The sequence below is a fragment of the Thamnophis sirtalis genome, unplaced genomic scaffold (genome assembly GCF_051295495.1).
Source record: "Thamnophis sirtalis isolate CommonGarterSnake01/CBP01778 unplaced genomic scaffold, rThaSir2_p1.2 scaffold_4, whole genome shotgun sequence".
Taxonomy (NCBI): domain Eukaryota; kingdom Metazoa; phylum Chordata; class Lepidosauria; order Squamata; family Natricidae; genus Thamnophis; species Thamnophis sirtalis.
In genome coordinates this window covers 139,816,232-139,826,035 of record NW_028261384.1, presented here as the reverse complement: position 1 = coordinate 139,826,035, position 9,804 = coordinate 139,816,232, and the positions used below count along the sequence as shown (strand labels likewise).

Sequence of the window (9,804 nt, the reverse complement as noted above, 5' to 3'; positions counted from 1 at the left end):
GTCTCTCTCTCCCTTTCTCTCTCTCTCCCTCTCTCTCTTTCTTTCTGTCTCTGTATCTCTCCCTCTCTCTCTCCCTCCCTCTCTCCCTCTCTCTCTTTCTCTCTCCCTCTGTCTCTCTCTCCCTCTTTCTCTCTCTGTATCTCTCTCTCTCCCTTTCTCTCTCTCTCCCTCTCTCTCTCCCTCTCTCTTTCTTTCTTTCTCTCTCTCTCTGTCTCTTTATCTCTCTCCCTCCCTCTCTCTCTCTTTCTGTCTGTCTCTCTCCCTCCCTCCCTCTCTCTCTCTCTTTCTCTCTCCCTCTGTCTCTCTCTCTCCCCCTCTGTCTCTCTCTCCCTCCCTCTCTCTTTCTCTCTCTGTATCTCTCTCTCTCCCACTCTCTCTCTCTCTCTTTCTCTCTGTCTCTTTATCTCTCTCTCCCTCCCTCTCTCTCTCCCTCTCTCTCTCTTTCTGTCTCTGTCTCTGTCTCCCTCCCTCTCTCTCTCTTTCTCTCTCCCTCTGTCTCTCTCTCTCCCCCTCTGTCTCTCTCTCCCTCCCTCTCTCTTTCTCTCTCTGTATCTCTCTCTCTCCCACTCTCTCTCTCTCCCACTCTCTCTTTCTCTCTCTCTCTCCCTCTCTCTTTCTCTGTCTGTCTGTCTCTCTCTCTCTCTCTCTCTGCTGCTGCTTTTCTGTGGGGTTTGGGAGGGTCTTTCAGAAGGGGGTTTGATGTGTTTTGATATCTGTTTAATTGAATTCTGATCAGGCGTTGGAGAATGAGGTGGAAGAGGGAGAATGGCTGCTCCTTCCTTCCTTCCTCTCATTCCCATCTCTCTTTTTTTTCCCTCTTCCTCCCTTTCTCTCCTTCCCATTGTTCCTTCTTTCTTCCTCCTCCCCTCTGTCCTCTCCTTCCCATCTCCTCCCTTCAATTTTTTCCTTCTCCCGTCCTCCCTTTCTCTCATTCCCATCTCTTCCTTCCATCCTTCTTCTTCTTCTTCCTCCCCCCTTCCTCCTTCCTTTCATCCTTCCTTCCTCTCATTCCCATCTCCTCCCTCCCTGCCTTCGTTTTTCCTCCTCCCACCTTTCCTTCCTTCCATCTCTCCTTCCTTTCTCCCTCCCTTCTTCCTTCCATCTTTCCTCCCTCCCTCTTCCTTCCTCTCATTCCCATCTCGTTCCCTCCTCCCTTCCTCTCATTCCCATCTCCTTCCTTCCTTCTTCCTCCCTCTCATTCCCATATCGTTCCCTCCTTCCTTCCTCTCATTCCCATCTCCTTCCTCCCTGCCTTCGTTTTTCTTCCTCCCACCTTTCCTTCCTTCTATCTCTCCTTCCTTCCTTTCTCCCTCCCTTCTTCTTTCCTTCTATCTTTCCTTCCTCCCTCCCTCCTTCCTTCCTCTCATTCCCATCTCTTCCTATTCTTCCTTCCTTCCTCTCATTCCCATCTCCTTCCTCCTCCCTCCCTCACTTTCTTTTTCCTCCTCCCTCTTTTCCACATCTTTCCTTCCTCCCTCTTCCTATCTCTTCCTTCCTTCCTCTTTCTCATCTCCTTCCTCCATCTCCCTCCATTTTTCTTCCTCCCTCTTTCCTTCCCATCTTCCCTTCCTTTTTTCCTCCCTCCCTCCCTCCCTCTCATTCCCATCTCCTCCTTCTTCCTCCCTCCTTTCCTTCCCATCTTTCCTTCTTCCTTTCCTTCCTTTCTCTCTCCCTCCTTTCCTTCTCTCTCTCCCTCTCTCTCTCTCTCTCCTTCCTTCCTTCCTTCCCTGTGGCCAAAAACCTTGCTTTGGCTCCCTTCCTGGCCTCCTCCTCCTCCTCTTCCTCTTCCGGTCCCAGGTGCGAGCTCTCCATTGAGAAGTCCACAGTGCTGCAGTCGGAACTCGAATCCTGCAAGGAGCTTCAAGCCTTGGAGCCAGAGAACAAGTGTAGGTTCCGGATCTCCTTCGCTCCCACGCAACTCGGGCCGATCCCCGGAAGAGTCCTCAGTAGCAGCCTCAAATCTTTTTTTCCCAAGTTACTAGTCCTTAAGACTGTCCTGACAGCCTGTAGCCCCTCTAGAGGTTCTCAAGAGCTTCCCCGGGGACCTCCAGTTTTAAGAACCTTCTTCAGGACTAGCAACTTGAAAGATACAGGCACTCCCCGACTTACAGCCATTCAGAGTTACAGCAGCGCAGTTCAAAACGACTCACAACCGGTCCTCACACTTAAAACCTTCACACAGCCTTCACACGGCCTCACCATTAAAATCCGGGTGCGTTATTTGTGACGACGGCAGCATCCCGGAGTCACCTGAGCCCCCCCCCCCCCATTCGTGACTTTCCCAGGCGGTTTCCGACAAAACAAAATCGGGGGGGGGGGAGCCGGTTCGCTTAACGACCGGACGATTTACTGAACGACTTCCGGGATTCACGAGGCCAAAAAAAGGTTGAAACGTCAGGCTGCCTTCCTTTCCTTAGCAATGGAAATTCTGTTCCCAAAGGCCGTCGTAAACAGACCTATAAACAGACGATCGAGGGAAAGATTAAACGTAACGGGAATCTTTTATGATTTTTAGCGGGACCTCAACGACCCAATTAGGCCGGGCGGACAACAAAGTTATTTTAACGCTTCCTACAGCTCTTTTTCATCCAGAAAAATATGCAGAATAAAGGAAGTTTTCGCCAATGAATTTGTGGTTTCCCGAGGCAGTAAAAATCACGTGCTAAGCCCCCAAACCCTCTTTTTATTTCAACGGCTGGGAATTACCGTATTTTTCAGATTATAAGACGCACCTGACTATAAGACGCACCTAAATTTAGAAGAGGGAAATAACAACAAAAGGTTTTTGGCCTCCGCGCACCACATTTTCAGCCGTTTTTGAGTGCCTTTTTTTTTTTGGCCCTTTTTCATACCCATTTTTGAGGCTTTGGGGCCCATTTTGGGATTTTTTTTCAGCCCATTTTTGAGGCTTTTTTCAGCCCCTTTTTCCCAGAATCATGATCTGAAAAAAGCCCCATAAATGGGCTGAAAAAAAGGCCTGAAAACAGACCAAAAAGGCCTGAAAATGGGCTGAAAAAAGGCCTGAAAACGGGCTGAAAAAAGGCCTGAAAACGGGCTGAAAAAAGGCCTGAAAACGGGCTGGAAAATCTGAAAATGGGCTGAAAAGGCCTGAAAATGGGCTGAAAAAAAGTCTGAAAATGGGCTGAAAAAAGGCCTGAAAACGGGCTGGAAAAAGGCCTGAAAATAGGCTGAAAAAAGGCCTGAAAATGGGGCAAAAAAGGCTTGAAAACAGAGCAAAAAAAGGCCGAAAAAAGGCCCGAAAATAAGGCATGCAGAGGCCAAAAAATGGCTGGCGGATGGGCGGGGCTTTGGCAATATTTGGTTTATAAGACGCACAGACATTTTCACCCCATTTGGGGAGACAAAAAAGTGTGTCTTATAGTCCGAAAAATACAGTATATTCATTCACAGCCCATAATGAGTCCCAAACAGTTTGTGAAGAGTCCGACAGAAGTCTGCCAAAGTCTTTCGGGAGAAGGCTGATAAGCACCCACCTTTCTCTCCCTCGAAACGCTGCCTAATTGCCAATTAGTTTTGCAAGGCCAAACGGAGCACAGAGTCAAAACGGAGCTTCAGAGTTTAAAGCCGACCAAAACGAACCAAGTTGCTTCTTGCAAAAGCTCACGTCCGTTTGATCCTCTTTTATGTCTTATGGGAGGGGCCAATCATCTCCAAGCCGTACTCCCGAGTCGCCCCTTTCGTCTTAACTGTTCTTGCCTCCTGCCAGCTCTGCGCATGCGCGCACTGGGAACAGGTTTCCCCTGTTCCTCTGCCTCGCTGATGTCAGGCTCCGGAGGCAGCACATAAGTCCCAGAGGGCCCTAACCCCCTCTCTGCCTCCGACACAGAGCCCTCGTCGGAGCCTTTCCCAGACTCCAGGACTGGCCCACGTTCCTCTCCAACCTCTTCACTGTCCGACTCTGCTGCCAGCTCCACAGGCCACTGGCGGACCACAATAGGCTTGATTAAACCTGAATCTGCCCTTTTTTTCCCTCCTCAGGGTGTCTCCTAACCATCATTCTCCTCATGAGGGCTTTGGATCCCTTGGTTTACGAGCAGGAGACCCTCCGCTACTTCTCTGCTTTGAAGGTCAGTCTCGGAGAGAGTCCGGTGTGACTCGCACTTTAATCGGAAGCTAATACTGCGAATGTAGCATGCAACGTTTCACCTAAACAGCTAGGGATTTGGGTCGCTGCACCCCAAGAGGGTCAGACTGGGGGGGAAAAACCCACAAATAATCCACTCAGTCCCAACCCTATCTTGGCAGGATGCCTTCTGGGGACAACAGCACCCCTGAGCATGTGCAGAGAGCTATCCTACTTTTCTTTAGATGGTGCGTGCACATGCGTAATGGAGCTGCGCTGGGACGACGGCTGGCATGCCTGCAGCGAGGGCCTCTGCGTGCCCCCTGTGGCACTCAGGCCATAAGTTGAAAAGATCTGAGATCTCTCTTTCGCGAGGTTTTGCGTCCTCCGTGTTGTTATCTGACCACTTTAAGAGGGGTGGGCTTCAACTCCCAGAATTCCCCTGCCAGCAAGGATTTACCAGAATTCAGCACGGATAAAGAACAAACCACCCCTTATCGACATTTTTTTTTTGATAGGGTAACTTTCTTAATAGAGGGTGGGAATGCGGTAAACATAATATATCTTGATTTCAGCAAAGTGAAGGGAGAGTCCTCCAAGGAATTCCTTAGAGTGGAAGTTCGCCCATCTTAAATCAAACTGGCTCGGGAATTCTGGGAGTTGAAGTCTATCCATTTTCAACCACAGTGGCTGGGGAATTCTGGGAGATGAAGTCCACCCCCTCATCTTAAAAGCATGCTGGCTGTGGAATTCTGGGAGTTGAAGTCCATCCATTTCCAACCACAGCACCTAGGGAATTCAGGGAGTTGAAGTCCACGCCCTCATCCTAAAAGCATGATGGCCGGGGAATTCTGGGAATTGAAGTCCATCCATTTTCAACCACAGCAGCTAGGGAATTCTGGGAGTTGAAGTCCATCCCCTCATCTTAAAAGCATGCTGGCGGTGGAATTCTGGGAGTTGAAGTCCACCCATTTTACAAGTATGCTGGCTAGGGAATTCTGGGAGTTGAAGTCCACCCCCTCATCTTAAAAGCATGCTGGCGGTGGAATTCTGGGAGTTGAAGTCCACTCATGTTCAACCACAGCGGCTAGGGAATTCTGGGAGTTGAAGTCCATTCATGTTCAACCACAGCGGCTAGGGAATTCTGGGAGTTGAAGTCCATTCATGTTCAACCACAGCAGCTAGGGAATTCTGGGAGTTGAAGTCCACCCCCTCATCTTAAAAGCATGCTGGCGGTGGAATTCTGGGAGTTGAAGTCCACCCATTTTACAAGTATGCTGGCTAGGGAATTCTGGGAGTTGAAGTCCACCCCCTCATCTTAAAAGCATGCTGGCTGGGGAATTCTGGGAGTTGAAGTCCACTCATGTTCAACCACAGCGGCTAGGGAATTCTGGGAGTTGAAGTCCATTCATGTTCAACCACAGCGGCTAGGGAATTCTGGGAGTTGAAGTCCACCCCCTCATCTTAAAAGCATACTGGCTGCAGAATTCTGGGAGTTGAAGTCCACCCATTTTAAAGCACAGTGGCGGAGGAATTCTGGGACTTGAAGCCCATCCGCTCTTAAAAAGCAGCCAAGGATGACAACGCCTGCTGTACCTTTTTCCACTAAAATGATCCACCTGGATGCGTTCACATGTCAATCTTGTTGATAACCCAGCCAACGATGTTCTCATGCTCACCTCCGTCTTCCCTTCGTCAGGCTGCAGATCCCATGCGATCCTCGTACCTCAACGACCTCCGGAGCAAGTTCCTGATTGAGAACAGCGTCCTGAAGATGGAGTACGCCGATTCGAGGGTGGTGGATCTCGCCCACAAGGTAGCTGGGGAGAAGGGGGGCAGGAAATGGGGGTGGGTGGGTGGAGGGTCTCCGCAGGTGGGCAGATCTGTGACTTTCCAGAGAGCATCCTCGGGATAATGCCGAGGAATGTGACCACCTGGTTAATTCTTGGGACACCAAAACCAGAGGGAGGGGGGTCTCTCTTCGCACTTTGTCTTCGTGAAAAACCTCGTAATGGTGGAAAGAGAAAGAGAAGGCTTTGGAGGCGTCATTGGCCTCCTCCTACGTCACTGCGTATTGATTTCCCGATGCTTTTTTGTAAATGTAGATTAACAGGTTCGGAAGGGACCTTGTAGGTCATCTAGTCCAACCCCCCAGCCAAGCGAGAGACCCTACATCCTTGTCTGACATTTCTACACCATCCCCCCCCCCCCCAAGTTAAAAGCAGTCACTGGTGCTGGGTGCAAATCTCATGTCGATTGCAATGCTGGGAACCTCAGCCTCGTGCAATACAGGTAGTCCTCGGCATACGTCCGCGACGCAGCCCAACATTTCCGATGCTAAGCGAGGCGGGTGGGAAGTCCATCTGCCTCATTTCGCCCCCAATTTCTTGCCACATGCCGTTAAGCCAGTCGCCGCAGTTGTAAAGCGAGCAACACCCGTTGTTAAACGAATCCGGCTTCCCCCGTTGACTTTGCTCGTCCGAAGGTCGCAAAACGGGATCGCCTGACACCACCCCCCACCCCCCACCCCCCGGGGACATGGCGACCGTCATAAATATGAATCAGTTGGTAAGCGTCCAAATTTTGATTGCGTGACCGTGGGGGTGCTGCGATGGTCGTAAGTGTGGGAAATGGTCATAAGTCACTTTTTTCATACCGTCGTAACTACAAACGGCCGTCATAAATATGAACTGAGCATCTGAAATTTTGATTGCGGGAACCTTAGGGCGCTATAAGGTGGCAACTGTGAACAACGGTCATAAGCCGCATTTTTCGGTGCCGCGGCAACTTTGAGTGGCGGCTAAACGGACCGTTGTAAGTCGAGGACTGCCTGCATTCAAGAGCGAAGGAGGATTGGGAAAAAAATAGAGAATCGGACGGGCGTGTGAAATTAAAAATATTAAATGTTAACCTTAAAAATAGCGATATTAAAAATTATTTAAACGAAGGCAGGAGACTGAAAGAAGCCGTGATTGGCAGCTGAGTAGGTTTACCCGCCTATAAAAGTCAGGTAAACATTCGGACAGGAATGTCAACGGTTAAAATAACAGTAACAAATTCTGATTTTATTTCAATTTTTTTGCTTTCATTAGGGCCTGACCAGCCTCTGCCACCTGGAACACCTGTTGCTGGTCACACACCTGAATCTCTCTGATAACCTCCTCTCTGCCTTCCCCTCCACAGTGGCCATGATGCGCTGCCTTGAGGTAAGTCCACTCCACACCCACCCACTCCCCTCACCCTCTTTCGGAGCTCCGCTTCTCCTCCCCACAACAGTCCTGGAACCATCAGCCACTGCTTTGCTTTCTGGGCTGAGCACAGGGTCTCCTCAGGATAAAAGTGTTCATTTAGGGCAGGGGTTTCAAACACAAGGCCCGCGGGCCGTATCCTGCCCGCGGAAAATGGAAGGGAGTGGCCCACGTGGCTTTGGCCCAGTCTGCCCAATGCAAAGAAAAAACATCGGGTCAGCAGTTGGGGAGTGCCATCAAGCTGGCCATGTTTATCCACAGCCACACCCACAATGTCGGCCACAGCCAGTGAGTGCTGTCAAGCTGGCCATGCCCACCCAGTCAGCCATGCCCAACGAGTGCCGTTAAGCTAGCCACACCCATCCAGTCAGCCACACCCACCCAGTCAGCCATACCCAACGATTGCCATTAAACTGGCCACCATTACCCAGTCAGCCATGCCCAATGAGTGCCCTCAAGCTGGCCACGCCCACCCAGTCAGCCATGCCCGAGTGCCATCAAGCTGGCCACCCCCCACCCAGTCAGCCATGCCCAATGAGTGCTGTCAGGCTGGCCACCTTCACCCACTCGGCCATGCCCAACGAGTGCCCTCAAGCTGGCCACCCCCACCCAGTCAGCCATGCCCAACGAGTGCAGTTAAGCTAGCCACACCCACCCAGTCAACCATACCCACCCAGTCAGCCATACCCAACAATTGCCATTAAACTGGCCACCACTACTCAGTCAGCCATGCCCAATGAGTGCCGTCAAGCTGGCCACCCCCACCCAGTCAGCCATACCCGAGTGCCATCAAGCTAGCCACCCCCCACCCAGTCAGCCATGCCCAATGAGTGCCATTAAGCTGGCCACCCCCACCCAGTCAGCCATGCCCAATGAGTGCCATTAAGCTGGCCACCCCCACCCAGTTTTTCATGCCCAATGAGTGCCGTCAAGCTGGCCACCCTTCACCCAGTCAGCCATGCCCATTGAGTGCCGTCAAGCTGGCCACCCCCACCCAGTCGATCATGCCCAATGAGTGCTGTCAAGCTGGCCACCCCCACCCCCACGGGGCACAGAGTCTCTGAGATTCACAGACAGATCTTCACACTCTGGAAACAAATGAACAAGCAAATTGTCTCCTTCAAATTCCACTCCTCTTTCGCTCCCTCTTTTATTTCCTTTGGGAGACGCCATTCATCGTCCACCTGTGGCCTTACTCCCAAGTCGACACTTGTTCCATCTGCTGTTCCCTTCATCTGGCCATTCGGCGCATGCGCACACTGGGAACAGGCTCCAGCTGTTCTTCTGCCTCACTGATGTCCGACTCCGAAGGCAGCTGAGAACTGCCAGACGGCCTTGGCCTTGTCTCTGCCTCCGACACAGAGCTCTCGTTAGAGCCCTCGTCAGAGCCTTCCCCAGACTCCAGGACTGGCCCATGTTCCTCCCCAACCTCCTCACTGTCCGACCCTGTGGTAGGCCCCAACACAGTGGTCGTAAGCCAAGGACTCCCCATAGCTCCGATTCTCCGCTTTTTTCTCCCCAGGTGATGGAGGCCGACGACAACCAGATCGAGAGCCTCGAAGGGCTGCCCCCTCTGCCTTCTCTGGAGGAACTCTCTCTCCGTAACAACCGTATCCTTGCAAGGCGGGATGAGGCCAGTGTTAAAGGGGGGCTGGGGAGATTGACGGGGAGGGGGTTTCGGGATATCACTGAGCAAAGCCTCTCCTTAACTCGTTTTGCGTCTCTCAGGCATCCAGCGAGCCTCCGCCCTCCGCAGCCTGGCCGCCTTCCCCGCCTTGGCTCAGCTCAGCCTGCAAGGAAACCCCCTGTGTCAAACCCCCGGCATCCAATCGGAGTTGGCCACGCTGCTCCCCAACGTCACCACTATCCTCACTTGATTTACTGGGAGGGGGGGACAGCGCCAGGGACCCTTAATTTATTGCCAATTAAAAACATCCCAATCAGCCTTTTTGCTGTGTTTATTTATTTATTTGCATTCTGTCTTTGTTGTTGTTATACAATTGTATCACAGCAGCCAGTTGTTTCGCCGGATTTGGCATTGATTACTAGTCGGGCCCCACCAGGGGCCTAGAACGTTGTAACGTATTTTCGTAATATGCAATAGCAATAGCAATAGCAGTTAGACTTATATACCGCTTCATAGGGCTTTCAATAGCAATAGCAGTAGACTTATATACCGCTTCATAGGCCTTTCAGGTCTCTCTAAGCGGTTTACAGAGAGTCAGCATATTGCCCCCAACAATCTGGGTCCTCATTTTACCCACCTCGGAAGGATGGAAGGCTGAGTCAACCCTGAGCCGGTGAGATTTGAACCGCTGACCTGCTGATCTAGCAGTAGCCTGCAGTGCTGCTTTTTAACCACTGCGCCACTTTCAGCCCTCTCTAAGCGGTTTACAGAGTCAGCATATCGCCCCCAAAAATCCGGGTCCTCATTTCACCCACCTCGGAAGGATGGAAGGCTGAGTCAACCTT

The 9,804-nt window shown here is 51.4% G+C and overlaps 1 protein-coding gene across 1 annotated transcript; it reads left to right on the top strand.

Annotated features, from left to right (window-relative positions):
- Positions 1 to 1,797: 1,797 nt before the first annotated feature.
- Positions 1,798 to 9,280, top strand: RABGGTA (Rab geranylgeranyltransferase subunit alpha; the record flags this gene model as incomplete). The annotated part of the gene is given in 6 exon segments (XM_087714266.1): positions 1,798 to 1,886; positions 4,000 to 4,088; positions 5,784 to 5,900; positions 7,177 to 7,290; positions 8,855 to 8,942; positions 9,061 to 9,280. Coding segments are annotated over 6 exon segments (646 nt in total), but the record flags the coding sequence as incomplete, so codon positions are not given.
- Positions 9,281 to 9,804: the final 524 nt, after the last annotated feature.